The sequence below is a fragment of the Momordica charantia genome (assembly GCF_013281855.1).
Source record: "Momordica charantia cultivar OHB3-1 chromosome 9 unlocalized genomic scaffold, Mcharantia_2.0 BLBB01000009.1, whole genome shotgun sequence".
In the NCBI taxonomy this organism is placed as follows: domain Eukaryota; kingdom Viridiplantae; phylum Streptophyta; class Magnoliopsida; order Cucurbitales; family Cucurbitaceae; genus Momordica; species Momordica charantia.
The window spans coordinates 29,487,952-29,504,229 of NW_028275167.1; the positions used below are offsets into that span (position 1 = coordinate 29,487,952).

The window sequence follows — 16,278 nt, forward strand, 5'->3', positions numbered from 1 at the left end:
TGGCAATCATGAGGTTTGAACACGATTTAGTCGATGTAGTTAAAATTTAGTCACTGCTATAATTTTTTTTATATGTTTCTTATATATATACACATCGATAAATTACTAAGGAACCAAATGTGTTAATAAATTACAAAAACCAAATCATTATATAACAAAAATAGACACTTAATTTTGATGAGATTTTTTATGGCACGGACTAAGTTGTCACAAACTTTAAATTATAGAGACTAAATTGTTATTAGAGTCTTAGATTATCACTAATTTAAAAGTATAGAGTGACTAAATCGTTACAAACTAAAATCAAATGTCTAAATCGTTAAAAATGTATTTTTTTTTCTTATAAAGTTGAAAAACAACACATGCCTAAAACATTGATACATTTCTTTCTCTCCCAAATGCGAAAAACCAATCTTCCTTTTGGGTAAACTTCGTGCAATTAGACAGCCAATCTAGTGTAACATCACATGTTTATATAATTAAAAAGATAATAACTTTACAAAAAGAAATTGATTGTTTCTCAAACTTTACTTTTTTTCTATATCAACTGTGACTGAGTGAGACATTCTTTCTTCTATTCCTTGTCTCTGTCTTCCCATTGTTTCGTGCTCTACAACCCAAACAGTGCCTTTTGCCACCTCTCCAACACAGACAATACACATACTCCCAAAAACATAAAATAAGAGATTCAACAGAAAAAAAAAAAAAAAAGAGTACACGAGTGGATTTCAAGACAATTTACCAACTATATTCGGAAAGATGGCAGAAAATACAGATCAATATTTGTACTAACCTACACCAGAAAAAAGAAGAAAAAAGAAAAACAAAAAAAGGACACTTTCAGTTTCAGTCATTTGTTTTTCCTTATTCAGTTCAAGTTTTGGACATTAAATCTTCTTCTTTCTTCCTCCCAGTTGCAGTTGCCCAATTTGGCGGATGCTTGAATATCCATTTCCATGCCTTCAAGATTTTCCTCCCCTTCTTTATCCCTCTGTCACTAACTGTTATCCTACAGGAACCTCCGCCGGCGCCGGCCATCCCTCTGCCGCATTCATGCGCCGCCGCCATGTCAAAAGCCCTCGTGCTCCCAAATGCAGAGGTGGGGTTTGAGAGAGGGCCTAAACCCAAACCCAGACCCATTTTGGGAACAGAGTACTCTGTTTTTGTTTCTGATGTGAAATCCAGCTTGAAATCTATGAACCCAGATTCGTCCATGCCATTAAAATCGCTCTCTTTCAGAGAAAACACGCGTCTATTGGCTAAATTAAACCCATTTTGATCGTTTTCGAAATTTCCCCCTTCTCTGTGATCGCTCTCGAAGCCACTCTTTCTTGGCTCTGTTTCGCTGAATCCACTTCTTCTGGCGGAATCGCAGAGCATACCCCCATTGACACTCGAAGTTCTGGCTCCGGAAATCGAGCTCCGGCCACCGGAAACCACCATATCGCCGCCGTCCTCCGACCCGAAAAACCCACCACCACGGAAACTACAGAGAGATCTCGACCTGGACACACCCATGAAATCAACCATACAAATTTCACTCTTTTCATCATACCCACAAACGCTTGATCTCTCACATCCCTTCTCCCTCTTCTTCCTGAAAAATTTCCCAATTCTCCAAAACCCACTCTTCTTAATCTCCGCACAGCTGCTACTGCTTCTCTCTAGAACCACAACCTCTTCCCTTTTCTCCAATTTGAGCTTGCTCGGGCCCAGCAATGAAACGCCATTCCTCTCATTCTCAATCAAAAACGAAACTCTCCCCACACTTCCCACTTCCACAGTACAAGAATTTCGATTGGATGAGATCTCAGAGCAAGAGCAAGAGGAGAGCCTCTGCTCGCCGCAGTCAGAACAAACCAGCTTGATCAGCCGATCTTTCAAGCAATCCGCGCAGACCCCAACAGAGGAAGAAGATGGGTGCTTCTTACAGGGGAATTCAGAAGCAGAGGAATAAAAATCCGTGTCATTGCTGTAAACTTCCACAGCTTTGCCTCTCTCCCTCATGGCCGCCGCTGCTTCCTTGATGGGTTCTGAGAAAAAAAAGACAACCGACTTTCAAGAAGTGAGAAGAAAAGGAAAAATTAGCCCAAATCAACTCGGATTCATGGAAAAAGGAGAACTGGGTCAGCTCAGAATGCTTCACAGCTGAAAAGGGGAAAGGAAAAAAAAAGACACAGATTGCAAAAGTTTTGACTTTGGGAGCACAAAGAAATGTAAAAAGAAATACAAAAAAAAAAAAAAAAACTTTGTTTCTAGAGAGAGACGTAAAAATCACGTTTTGTAGGCACCGAGAGGAGAGGGAAACAGAGAAAGCAGAGTGACGAAAAGAGAGCACTATTTTGTGCAGCCCATAATTGCTCTTCTGCAGGGGAACTGAATGCTTTCTTCATAATAAGAAGGTGATGGGTTCTGCTACTCTGCTGCAGGGTTCACTGTCTTATCCTACACCCCTAACAAAGTATACAAATCGTACGGTAGATATCCAATCTCACTCGCGCTGCCTCCGCCGTGCTCTTGAATCGCCATCAGAGGTTGCGTGTTGGATAACCTTCCACGTGAAAATTTTAATGAAATGAAATCAAATCAGAAATGTTTTTAAGGTTTTATCATATTGTTTGGTAATTGGTTAGGGGGTTACCACTTTGGAGTGTTGATTAATACAATGTCAGAAGTGGATAAAGTTTGAAGTGTCGCAACCCATAAGTTTTGAAATTAAAAATTTTACCATGAATTTGGGGGAAATAAATGTATGTTTGACAAATTATATTTGGCCGTTTGATATTTAATGAACTACACATTGGACCACAAAAATTGAATGAATGTAAACCAAGAAACTTATTGGGTAACTATTTTGAAGAAATGAAAATTTTACTTTTTTGTTTGAAATTACTTTTGGAAACAGTTTTTTCCTTTTTGGAAAAGATTAAAATCATTGTATACAGTATACTTAACATTATCATTATTCACATGTACATAAGTTTGAAAAGGAACTTTAATAGTTTTGAAACAAGTTATTTGTGAAAACAAATCAAAACAAAACTAGATTAAGAAAAAACTTCCACAAAATAATTACACCATACATCATTCATTCTTGTAATTTAACCATTGCACTCAAAACAATATAATATCTTACAACACTACTTAAATTATATTACAGTTCGACTAGGCTCATATGTCAAATTACTAACTCAATCGTAATTCAATTGGTTGAGATATTGTACGTCTGTCTTAAAAGATTAGATGTTAAAATATGCTGACATTTTCGAATTAAAACAAAATTTCATATCATGAAATTCATCTACCATGTCGTTATGTTAGGTAAGCACAACAATAAACTTTGATAAACATGGGATTAAGTTAAGATAAAGATCAAAACAAAAAAGAGAATAAATAGCAAATGAAAGGAGCTTTTCAAATATCAACCAGAATAGTGAATCCGAGCATAAGTCAAGTAGATAAGACACCTATTTCTAGTTGATAGTTTGATATCCCACCCCACAATTATTAAAGTAAAAAATAAAAAAGTTAAACAGTAGGCGGTTTAATTTTCGTACTATCCACTTTTGTTCATTTTGATCCCTATATTTTCAATTTTCATTTACATTAGTCAATGTACTTTTGAAACATCTAGTCCTTTGTACTTTTAAAATATCACTATTTTGGTATTCTATTTTTATTTTTATCTCATTTATTTAATCATAATTTTAGCATGATTATTCACTCACTAAATTCTTGAAATATAACCATAAATTTGTATTAAAGAATTTTTATTAGGTATGAAATTTGTATTAAAATTTTATAATAAAATCCAAATTGACTATTTTTTAATAGTATAAAGACTAAAAACCATGATAGATGGCTTATTCGTCCAAACAAACTAGGTTATTTCAAAGGGAATGAATTTAAATCTCATGATGTCCACGTACCTTATAAAGTAGTAACTTTTATATGTTTCATGGCATGTTGTAAAGTCGGGCGAGACAAGCTGGCCCAAACAAAAGTAAAATAAAAAATAAAAAAATAAAAAAGACCCATATAGGATTTGAAATTTTTGTTTTTAATTTGAACCAATTTAATGAGAGAATGGGAATAAAAATGCATGAGAAGTAGAAGTGAAATAGTGAATAAACTTTTTGGATTTGAGTGTGAATTGTGATTAAGGTTGAGATTAAGGTTTAGGAGGAGGCATGCAGCACCTCAATTCTCCTACTTAACTTACCATCATCACCTTTCCAGACACCACCCCATACGCTGTCGTCCTCTCCTCACCAGATTTCGCCACGTGTCTCACATCTTAAAAATCGATAATTTATTATTATTTTTCTTGAAAAGATTTATTTTTTACCATTTAAATTTAAATTTATTTGCCCCACGTGGGCCCCTCCTCCCTTCCTTCACATGCCATGCATGATCACATTCTATATTCTCCCTGCCGTTACCTCACCTTACCCCCATCCAAAGCATTAAATCCCTCAAATTTATTACTATACTACAATTTCCACTCCTTTGGATATATATATATACATATATATTTTCTTTTTCTGTTCATAGAGTGTTCTATTTTTTCTGATCTAATTTTTAGAGTATTTATTTAGTACAATAAATTTGAAGTAGGAAGATTTGGACCTTCGACCTTAAAAGAAGTATATATTATTTACCGTTGATATTGCAATTTTAAATGATGTTTGGTCCGTACCTACATAAGATTATGTACACCTACATCTTATACTATATAATAATTCTTTAACCCTTTATCAAAAATAATTATTCTTCTAAAAAAAATAAAATAATAAAATAATTATAATAACAATTTTTTAACCTACCACCTATTCTTTCGTACCTAAAAAAACCCTATTACTTTGTACTATGATAATATATAAATCCAAACCGTTCAACCTTGCCTAAATTGATTAAAATTGTGAGCCAATCATTCCCTTACATTTTTAAATATTATACTTTACTTTTAGTCCTTAAATTCTCAAGAATTCTATTCTATACATTGAATTTTAAATATATATATATACATATAAACTATTTTAATAATTTTTGTTAAAATTTTTCAAATCATTTAACAAAAATATATATCTATTTCTAGTACTACTAGATCATGCAAACATCTACTCATTAAATAAATGATTTATATTAAATTGTAAAAAAAATGATTTATATTAAATTAATAACAGTAACAAAAAATAAAGTTAAAGAGCTAAAACATAAAATTTAAAAATGTAGATACTAAAACCAAATAGAAACAAAAGTTTAGTATGAAGTAAAACAGAGTTTGATCCTTAAAGTGGCTCGAATACCTCATGTAAAATTCTTGATTTTAAAAGTAGAATAATTCCATGCCGAAAGTTTCAAAATTCATAAATAAAGATTAAACCCCAAAAACACATTTTTCAAAACACCTCCCATGTTCATGTTCTAATTTTTAACCAAAAAAAAAAAAAGAATTGTTTAACAAAGCCACGTATAAGTAGGACCTCCAAAATTAAGCTTGCTAAAGATAAATTATAGTATTCTTTTTTTTTTTTTTTGAAAGGGATAAATTATAGTATTCATTATTGAAAAATAGCATCATACTCCATACTCCGAGGTTAGTACTTTAGAGCAGAGGGATCATAATAGTAAAAGTCGCACGCTCCATACACGCGCGAGCATTTTACATTATTGGAATACACAAAACAAACAGTTCGACAAAAACATTAGTTTAATATTAAAAAAAAAAAAAAAAAACCTTACTATGACTTGAATATAGTTGGCATTTGGCAATGATGATGTCCCTATGGACTTCCCTTAATTAATAATTTTGCTATTGTTTATGTAACTTATAAGCTTTAACCAAGGAGTTAATGGGATTGTCACTTTCAATATTTATGCATGATTATGAGCATATCCTGTCTTGATAAAACAACAAAGATTATGTCCTACTTTTTGCTTAATTTGAATGTGCTCATGATTAAATTAAAAAACCAACCTACCCCAGCTTATATTACATGCTCTAAGAAATATACCTTTGCTGTCTGACGTGCTCTATTTCCATTGGATGCTTCCCAATTCTCTGTGATCATACATCAGAAGGCTGAATCACATTTTCATCATTTAATCAGAATTCACTGATTGGATTTGGACGTTTCAGATCATACACAATAATAACCACAAAATATGGACATTAACATAATGTAGCTGTTATATATGTCTACAACAAGAAAAACTCAGAAACTTCTGAATGTGTTCTGAAACTTACAGACCTAGTAGTATCATATGCAGAAATTCTGCTCTAGGATTCCGTTTACAGTCTATACAGAGAGTGATACCTTACTGGGATTTAGATACCATGGACTTTACAGCCAAGGTTCTAAAATGGCTTCATACATCTTTCCTTTGAACTAGAGCTGATATTCTGTAAGAGTTCAAAATTATCAAGCATGATTAGTTTCATGAACACTGTAGATCTTAGCAAGTCAATAAGGAATGGAAGCAAGGACATACCAATATGGAAATCAACAGGTTTCAAGCCTCTTTCTTAATTATCCTGATATTCATGGAAAGCAGTATCAGACAGGTTTAATCCTTTTAAAATTTCTATAAGGACAATAAAATCCAGTCTTTTTTGAATGTCATCCAAGTACAGACCAACTGTAAATCTTGGATGATTTTTCGACCTCGCTCATACCCAGGATAAGAATAAATTTTTGTATCATGGGGAAGTAAATTGATGACTATACAGAGGTAACGTACGGATAAACCCAACTGAAAACCACAAGATCTATCCAGTGATTCTTGTTGGAGACAGTGCAATAAATAAGAAAATCCTAGGATTTTCCCAATCTGGTAGCTGGTAGAATTTTTATTGATCATGTGATTTGGTTTTCTCTCTCACCTGAAGCAATGGATTCCCAAAGAGCTCTTCATCTCTCGAATAACTGATGTGGCAAAGTGCAAATAGAAAGCAGCTGAGAACGGAGAAAGATTGAGTTAATGGTACATATGGAAAACTGGAGTAGCATAAAAGATCAAACTATTCTAAAAGCATGTCGAAATTAAACTGCAGAATTGAACTTTAGGAAAACAAAAGTTCCCGAAAGGAGCTTGCTAACTTATAATCATTGCAGACTACATGAACAAGCAACACAAATGATTCTCAGGAACCAATGATATCACATTTTTGTTATCAATAAAATTGATGATACCTGTGTAGATGAAGTAACCAACTAGAATCAATCTCTCATCAAACATGGGAATCCTGAAACAGTTTATATATATGGTTCATCAGTTGAAAGAGGTCCAACATTCACATCTAGGGTGCTATTTCCATTAATTATATGAAGCCGGACTATAAATATATACTTTGTCACGTACCCGTCACCAAGTCTTGCCGTCAGTGCATTTGCAATCGCAAATGGGAGATAAAAAAGTGACTGAAAAGTATAATCAAACTGCTTATAACTTGCACTACAATGGTTTGTCATCAAACACCAAAAATACCCTAAAAATATCAATTGGGGGGGGGGGGGGGGAGGGATGACATGGTGGCAGCATAATAATACTACAAGATAAATGAACATGATGAATCCTCTAGGGAAAAAAATGAGCACAAAGACAACATAACACTGTATGCAATAAACACAAGAACAAAATAAATGTAGTGTTAAACTACAAACAGTGCCTAACATATAAGTGTCAGTGCCGCATACCATGCACATTCCAGTTTTCAAGCCCTTAGGTTCATCGCATAAGTGAGCAAGGATCATTCTTCCCTGCAAAAAAAGGTTCTAATTTTTACTGGTCTGACATTTGGGGTTCTAAAAACAGAGCCACCAATTAGGATAGACACACACAAAAAAGGGTAATGCACCCTACACAAATAAAATCAGCTAACAGACTTGACGAAATCATTTTTCTAGGGATCCTTTTTTAAATGCTGTCCAAATTGAGCTAACTGTACCGGCAGTATTAACTTCAAGGTTAATAGGCATACAGATAGGCGGCTGCTAGCCTGCTATCATATTATCTAAAGAAGGGGGAAGGTGACTTACCACTAAGAATCCAAAAGCAAGGCCGCTTCCAGTGAGAACCAAATGAGGATAGTTTTTTATGAGGTCTGACGGAGACAAATAATCCCTACATGAGAATAAAGGTTCATCATAAAGGAACAAAAAATACATGTAGGGAGAAAAAGTTCGACGTCCAATAGCTCCAGTTCATACCACACCAGGACGCCACCAAGGAGAACAGCAAATGGGCACAGCTGAGAAGAAAACAATGGCATTGTTAAACAATCAAATAACCAAGGAAACTGGGAAAATTATATGAAGGAAGAAACATGGAAAATAGAATTTCGCTTTTTGAGCTATTACCATTGCAAATGCTTGAAACGCACTTCCTTTTCTTCCCTGAACAACCTTATGGACATTGGACACACTGCAAAAAAGCACAGTGTACTGTAAATTAAATCTAACTTTCTCTTTTCAACATTAAGCTGTATATGGGCTTATGCTATTGGTATAAATTTTAAGTTCTGGTATCTGGAAGCCCTCAAAAGCATCTTTCCACTGTATTTCCTTGCATTCGATGCTACATTATTGCTAACAAAATTAGTAGATTGAGTGCTTACTTAAATGTAATAGTTGGAATAACACCAAAAGCTGTCATTAGTAACATCACAACACCAATCGTCGCAATATCTAACATTCAAAAGAAAAAATATAAGGCTTCAACCATAGTTAGGTAAAGGAAATGAAACATCGGCAGTAATCAAGCAGGGCAGACCCTCCAGGTCAAGCAAACCAATCCAATTCATTATGGTATCAAGAAAAACAGTGTCATACTTCGAAACAAAAATTTCTTAAAGAGTATTACAGACATGATCGAATTTAAAAGCACAACAAAACTATCCAGATAACATTAAAGTTGGACAATGTTAACAGAACTGTTAGCATAAAGGTGCAACGGCAAATAAAATAAGAACATCATAAAATACTAAAGCATTTAAATATATGCTGCTTGAAAGTGTGTATATTTCAGAGAAGATCCATTACGTGCTAAATTTAACAGGCCATGGGCAAATGATGATGACGTTAACCATAGAGTTACCATGAAAAAGTGGAACCCAGCTAAAAAATGGTATGGATTTTCCAAGTGGTTGAGCCCACCACTCAGCACCTGGAAAGTTAAGAAACTAAGTCATAATTGCTTCATACAGAGATCTATAATGCTAATTGTAAGCAAAGAAGTAGAGAATGAAAAGAGAAATAGGACTTTACCAACAAATGATGTAAAAAAATGAGATACATAGATCAGCATAAGACCCTCTGTAGGCCCATTTATAGTAGGAAGAATAAGAGTATTGGTGAAATAACTGCATAAAACAGGGTAGAATGAGGAATAGAAGAAAAAAGAAGTCAACAGTCTGCAGACCTACATTGGGATCAACATTCAAAACAAGATTCTCATGCATACAGGATATCCTACATGATGCAGATTGGAGCATCAACTACAAGCATTTAACAAACAACTAAACAAGGCCATATCAAATTGCTAACAGTTTCCAGTAATTTATACTTGTGGACTCCATAGGAATCAGGATCTGGAGGGGTAAATAAAAGCACAGATAGTTGACAACTGACTACTTACTGTTCCCATGTTGCACCATAAAAAGGAACGGCTGCAATTACCCATAACCAAAAAGTATTCCTTCCGCACATGGTAGTGCTTCCAAAAGCTAAGGCTTCAAACTGAAAAGAAATTAAAAACAACTTTCAAAAAATGGCATTGTAGGTACTTCAAACGATGAGTCGAAGACTGAGGGAGAGATACTAACCGCACATGCAAGTGCATCACATCCTGAGAGAACATATATGGAAAGGAGAAAACACATCATCTGTCAATATTAATCACACATCTAAAAGTAGTAAAAAAAAATAACAAAATTATATGAAAAGGGCATATCACCATGGTCAAAAAGTTCCCCCAATGGACTTGAAGAATTTGTTCTTCTTGCTTGTTTTCCATCAACAGCATCAAAAGTCTAGCATGCAAGTAAAAGATTAGCGTTGAACAATTTATATTATATTAAGGCAAAGCACAGGGAAACCATGATAGAGAATGAATAAGAACCGATCCATACCTGATATAAGAAAAGGAGTAACCCATGGGCAAAATGAACCCATCTAGGTGGAGCTGAACCAAGATGAGGCGAATATACCTTAAACAAAAAATAGAAAATACATTAAAGTGAAAAATTTTCAATATTGGTATTTATCTTGCAAAAAATCAATTTCACAAAATATCCGTTTTTTCATGACAAAAAAAAAAAAAGCAGGAAGCAAAATTCCAAAATCCACATTTTAATTTTCTGAGCTCGATTTTAACAAAAAAGTGTAACTAATTGTTGCAAAGATAATAAACAATAGTTACCTGCACTGAGAAAAAGGTTGAGTTAACGTTCAAAGAAAATTAGAGAGAAAAAAAAAGTAATCTAGAAATTGATGGACACTCACATAGCCAAGCAGTGCAGACGTGACCAAAAACAGGAATCCTGCAAAAGTTATCTGCCATAAAGTAGTACAAATAAGAAGAGGCAAGTCCATAAAATTGGATGGTCAAAATGACAAATCAGTGCTAGATGTAAGATCAATTCACCATGTTTGGGCTGAAGAGGTCCTCACAGAGCAAACAAAGAGAAACAAGAAGTCAGCATTATCGGTGGAAAAGAACCATTTCCAAAATTCACAAGCCCAACAATTCATGAAAACTTCACAAGCAACGAAATCCAGAACAAACTAAATGGGAAACGCCAGAGGCTGGATTTATAAGCCAAATATTTAACTAAAGTTTGTAAAGGAAAGCATGCAGAAACACGCCATAAGAGATGAGACACTTACGGCATCCAAAGAGGAAAAAAATTCACAAAGCGGCTCCAGAAGGGCTGCAAGACATATTTGGCCACAAAAGAGTGATCCTCACCCCGGTACTTGTATCTCCCTAGAGCCTCCACGCCATGTGCTCCGATATAACCCATTTCTTTCACTGTTTCAGAAACTCAATCCGCTCGAAACACAACCTGCCAACAATCAGGAGGAAAAAACCTAAGATGATCGAGTGGTGATCTCTTGGTTCAAAATTCCATGTGTTGACGACGAAAACTCAATATCCATTAAATAGGTGTTTTAAAGAACACTCCTAGTAGAGTGATGAGCAGAGATTGAGACGAAATTCACAAAGTGAAGCAGAAGAGTTACAGCCTTGAAATCGACATAGTACACAACAAAGAAAACAGCCTATATTTTGAAATTTTGATAGAAATTTTATAGATACATACCAAAAGCTTGAACGAAAATTCTCAAGAAGAAGGAAGACAGCCGAAAATAAGATGCAATCGAAAAGTAACTCACCAAGTATGAATCCAAGCGATTGAACGATCCGGCGGAGACTCTTAGAGAGCGCGCGAACTGGTTCCGGCCACCTGTATCTCTCCCGCCCTGAACCTGCAGGGTATAACCGACTCCTGTTTTCTTTTTCCATAACACCGAATCGAATATCCTAAACGACGTCGGAATCAACCTTTTCTCGTTCTGAAGAAAATTCTGTAAATAAAATAGTGTAATATAATTTATTGGCCACTCTTTTGCCAAAATGTGGCTGTAGTTTAGTGGTAAGAATTCTACGTTGTGGCCGTAGAGACCTGGGCTCGAATCCCAGCAGCCACAATGAGTACTAATTTTTCATTTGTGCCATCACGCTAAACGTTGGCGTCGAAAGAGGGCCCATCAATTTCTTGTACAAGGCCCAATTTGAAATATAACGAATATTTTGGGCTTCAATTTTGCCGTGGAGCAAGAGGCCCAGCTTGAGCTCACCAGGCTTTCAGATTTTAAACATATCTTTTACTTTTATAAATTCTAAATAGGACTACGATTACGATTATTCAGAAGTCTGTGACAAGAGTTTTACTGAAATTCAAAGACATGGTTATCCTTAGAAAATTGACTTAACTCTAATGAGATTTTTCTGCTTTAAGAGGAAACACAATAACCATCGGTATGTAAAATATCCAAACCTGCTCCATTGCCCACATGAATTTGATTCTGAATACTAATGCCCAACAATGAAGTTATCTAATCGCTACGCAGTATGCCTGAATTTATTACAAATTTGACATGATACTCTATTGTTATTATTCCATTGTCATATCAGCAAGTCTCTTATAAGTATTTTGAAACATTCAATTTCTGTAAAGTAGGGAGCTCTGACACTATATTAATATTCATGGATTCCATCTCAAAACCAATTGGCAATGAGAAGAGTAGCCTATATTTATTATAAACCTATGTAAGGTCCCTCATTCTATCAATGTGAATCCTTAACATGCCCCTTAAGATCGTGGCTCTTTTGGCCCATCGATCTTGGTTGCATCCCAATTTTTGATCGGATGGTTGTCTGAACGTTTTAGACACTGATACCATATCCGTTTTGTAAATGGAACCCAAGGGGAGAATACAAAAAACTTATCATGATTTCTCAAAATCAATTACAAATACAACAAACCTTTTTATTGAAGAGCTTTAGTAAGGAAAAGAAGGGAATAGTCTCAATAACATAGTACAACGGAATATAAACTCAGTTCAACCCAATTCAAAATAACTATTCTTTTTTTTTTTTAATAACAAAACGAAGAAGAAGAAACTACGAACAGAAATCTAAGGCAGACCCTAAAACCATTGAGTCGGCACTTTCTAAAAGATAGCATGCGATTACATATGCCAACTGATTTGCATCCTTTTTAATGACACAGATAGATACCTATCAAAATAACTTTAGTGAGCTGCCTTAACATCACTTATCTATACTAATAAATAAATAAATAATAATAACGCTTCATTTTATATATTTTTTTTAAGTAAAAGCTTAGACACCATTAAGCAAGTTAGTTTAATTTTTGAAAATGTGTAACTAAAAAAAGAGAATTATTCTCCAACGGCCTATGAGTTTGACCCAATGAGATAAAAGGTATTAGGAAACTAAATGTTAGGGATGGCATTTAATTTATATGACCTTCCTCTATATTTAGGATCTAATTTTCAAACCTTTCAAAGGGTTTATTTCAGTTAGAAACTTTTTAAAGTTTTTTCTTCGTAGTAGGAGTGGGAGTTCATAGTTTAGAATTTTCAATTGAAAAACCATTCATAGTTTAGAATTTTCAATTGAAAAACCAACTTCTTTTAAGGAATTTTATGATAATAGTAAGGAGGTTCTAATCTTGAGAAAGAGATTCATGAGTTCTAGAATAAAACATCTGGTGGATTAGAAGTTTAATCATCTCTTTACAGTTGAGTATCTAAAGGTGTATTTGGTTGGTAATTTGAAAACAATGGATTCAATAAAGTTGTATTTCATGTTTTTAATATTTTCAGACTTGTATTTAGTTGTAGATTTTGAAATTGAATATTAATTTAAAAATCTGATGTTTAGTAATACGTTTGTTATTATTAAATGTTAAGTTAAATATAAAATAATAATTATTAAATTATTAACATATATATTTTAAGTTTTGTAGAATTATTACTTTACAATATTATATAATTTATAAAATATTATATTTTACATATTTTAATTTGGATAAAAATGAAACGAATTTATAGTATCTTTTATCATTTTTTAATGCAATTCTGCATAAGTTTCACATTCAAGATCGGAAAACATTAAAACAAAAATCTCAAATAGATATTCACGGAATATATTGGATTCAATTAATCTAAAGAAAAAAAATTCGAATTGCATATCAAACCAACCATAATTTATCCGGTGACAAAAAGAATAGTTCCAAAATAATAATTGACAATTTATTAGAGAAACTTTTTACTACATAAAATGATACTGTCCTCCTAAAAAGGCAACATTTTTTTTTTCAATATTTTCAAAGTTAAGCCAGCTGAGAAAATGATTAAATATTAAAGAGTTCATTTCATAAATTTTGTTTTCGATTTTTAGAAAATAAAACTTTGTAATTTTAGCAAATAGGACTTAAATTATTTCTTGAACTCTCGAATTATGTATGATTTTTTTATAAAATATGTTTATTAAACTTTCCAAATTAGTATCTTGAATTATGTCACACAAGGCAAAAAAGCAATAGAAAGAACCCAGACAAAATGTGACAAGAAAATTAGTATCTTTAATTAGTGTGAGTGAAGTTTGAAGTTAAAATATTTACATTTGTGTAATATTTGTTTGAAGTGTGCAAATAAATGAAGAAAAATACTTAGTAATTAGTATTTCTACAAAAGAAAATTTTGTGAGGGCATGAAAATGGCGTGATCAGAGGGAGGGCAAAATACCCTGATATTGAGTCAATAACAAAACAATGAAAAAGGTGGGTGAGGGAGAGCATAAGAAAAATATGTTAGAACAATCCTTCAGTCTTTCTTTTTCTTCAAATTTCTATCCAATTCTATCTTATGGCCGGGAATCATCTGCCCGATGAGCGGGCCGACCTTAGAGACTTGTTCGGAGACTTTGCAATGGAGGAGAAGATCGCGAAACGAACATATTATGCCACTCATTACAGAATTGAAAACTCACGACTAATATAAGTAGACAAGAAATCCGTTCGTGGGAATGACTGCCTTCCACAGACGACGAGTCGTCCTGTAAAAGATGGTCATTCCCACAAACTGATTTCTATAATTGATAAGTCTATTTATCTCAATTTGAGAGTTTTCGATTTGTAATGAACGACTCATCTGTTTGTTTGGTGATGGCGGTGGTAGAGACGGTGGCAACAACCAACCCGACGACGTCCACGAAGTCATCTATATCGACGTTGAAGATGACGAGTAAATAATATCAACGGTTCCTTTTTTTTTTTACTTTTACCTCTATGTCAGCTTGAACGAGAATTCTGAAGAAGAAGGAAGACGGCCAAAAATAAGATGCAATCAAAGAGTAACTCACCAGGCTCCGGTCCCTAGCCCTGAACCTGCAGGGTATAACCGACTAATAATATAATAATATAATTTATTGGTCATTTTAAATCAAAATGTGGCTGTAGTTTAGTGGTAAGAATTCTACGTTGTGGCCGTAGAGACCTGGGCTCGAATCCCAGCAGCCACAGATAAATATTATTTTTTCATTCTTTTGCCATCAAGCTAAACGTTGACGTCGAACTTGAACCGAAAAGGGGCCATCAATTCCTTGTACAAGGCCCAATTTGAAATATAACGAATCTTTTGGGCTTTAATTTTGCCGTGAAGCCAGAGGCCCAGCTTGAGCTCACTAGGCTTTCATATTTTAAACATATCTTTTACTTTTATAAATTCTAAATAGGACTAAGATAAAAATAAAAATAAAAATGCCATGAACTGGATTACACGGTGTCTTTATGACTCTTCAATTTTCCTAATTACAACTTTTCATTAGTTTTCAGATCATTAGGATTTTTAGATAGACAAACATATCTTTGGAGTCCAATTAATTTCTAGCTTTAATTTTCTTTTTCTTCTCTTTCCAATTTAACTTTCTTTGATGCAACGTTAAATCAAATTATTTTGAGAAAGAATCGTGTGGAAAAAACATTGTCTTCGAAAGAGAGACATTAAATAATTCCAATTAGATAAGGTGTTAAAACGTGGTTTTAATTTAATTATTTATTATTTATTAGTATTATTATTATTATTTTGCTTTTAGATTCAAAGCAAAGTTTGCCTTTTGTCACGTCTCAACAAAAGGATTTAAAAGGCAGCTAGGCTGTGTCTTTCTTTTTTCTCCTTTAGTTTTGATAGGACTACAAAAGCATAACCATTTTTCATTTTCTTTTTTCTTTTTATTGATTCGAGGAAGCAAAGGTGAAAAGAAAGATGATCGATTTCATCAACATAAAAATTAATTAAAGTGAGGAAGTGATGAACGTTTTTTGAAAATAATTTCATGTTTTTAAAAATATTATCAACGATGGAGCGAATTGATCAAATGATTATAACAATCATTAGTTAATTGATAAATACTTTATATCTTTTGTTATATTTATAATTATTTTTTTTAATATGAGAAATTTATTAAACTCTAATTTAAAAATATATTGGATTGGTAGATATATTCATCAACAAAAAAATAAATAATTTTCCCCAACTTATTAATATTTTTAATGCATATAATAATTTAACTAGAAAGATACTTTTATTTCTAAATGTGGCCTACCAACAAAGATTAATACAAAAAGACATTCCTAAGAAGATCAGAATAATCAAGAAAATTATCTTTCACCAAATTTTAAAC

The 16,278-nt window shown here is 33.4% G+C and overlaps 2 protein-coding genes and 2 non-coding genes across 7 annotated transcripts; 2 read left to right on the top strand and 2 right to left on the bottom strand.

Moving 5' to 3' along the window:
* Window positions 1-513: 513 nt before the first annotated feature.
* LOC111017523 (micronuclear linker histone polyprotein-like protein) lies at window positions 514-2,538 on the bottom strand. Of its 2 annotated transcripts, none has more exons than XM_022293304.2 (2): window positions 2,279-2,538; window positions 514-2,033 (listed from the first exon to the last, which is right to left on the bottom strand). In XM_022293304.2, the coding sequence occupies exons 1-2, from the start codon at window positions 2,391-2,393 to the stop codon at window positions 874-876; spliced, it is 1,275 nt and encodes a 424-aa protein (XP_022148996.2). In that variant the 5' UTR covers window positions 2,394-2,538; the 3' UTR covers window positions 514-873. The 2 variants fall into 2 exon arrangements, with proteins under 2 accessions (XP_022148996.2, XP_022148997.2); XM_022293305.2 differs by having other exon boundaries at window positions 2,268-2,417.
* Window positions 2,539-6,156: 3,618 nt separating this feature from the next.
* Window positions 6,157-11,552, bottom strand: LOC111017563 (choline/ethanolaminephosphotransferase 1). 3 transcript variants are annotated; one of them, XM_022293359.2, is made up of 20 exons: window positions 11,400-11,552; window positions 10,890-11,068; window positions 10,648-10,657; window positions 10,506-10,556; window positions 10,133-10,210; window positions 9,958-10,033; window positions 9,827-9,849; window positions 9,640-9,740; window positions 9,270-9,364; window positions 9,100-9,168; window positions 8,621-8,690; window positions 8,364-8,427; window positions 8,214-8,254; window positions 8,043-8,127; window positions 7,701-7,763; window positions 7,366-7,424; window positions 7,197-7,249; window positions 6,887-6,959; window positions 6,496-6,538; window positions 6,157-6,406 (listed from the first exon to the last, which is right to left on the bottom strand). In XM_022293359.2, the coding sequence occupies exons 2-19, from the start codon at window positions 11,024-11,026 to the stop codon at window positions 6,517-6,519; spliced, it is 1,170 nt and encodes a 389-aa protein (XP_022149051.1). In that variant the 5' UTR covers window positions 11,027-11,068; window positions 11,400-11,552; the 3' UTR covers window positions 6,157-6,406; window positions 6,496-6,516. The 3 variants fall into 3 exon arrangements, with proteins under 3 accessions (XP_022149051.1, XP_022149049.1, XP_022149050.1); XM_022293357.2 differs by having other exon boundaries at window positions 7,354-7,424; XM_022293358.2 differs by having other exon boundaries at window positions 7,354-7,424; window positions 11,327-11,506.
* A 90-nt stretch (window positions 11,553-11,642) lies between these two features.
* TRNAH-GUG (transfer RNA histidin (anticodon GUG)) lies at window positions 11,643-11,714 on the top strand. Its single transcript has one exon. It is a non-coding gene; the product is annotated as a tRNA-His (tRNA).
* A 3,331-nt stretch (window positions 11,715-15,045) lies between these two features.
* On the top strand, window positions 15,046-15,117 carry TRNAH-GUG (transfer RNA histidin (anticodon GUG)). The gene has a single exon. It is a non-coding gene; the product is annotated as a tRNA-His (tRNA).
* The last annotated feature ends 1,161 nt before the right edge of the window (window positions 15,118-16,278 follow it).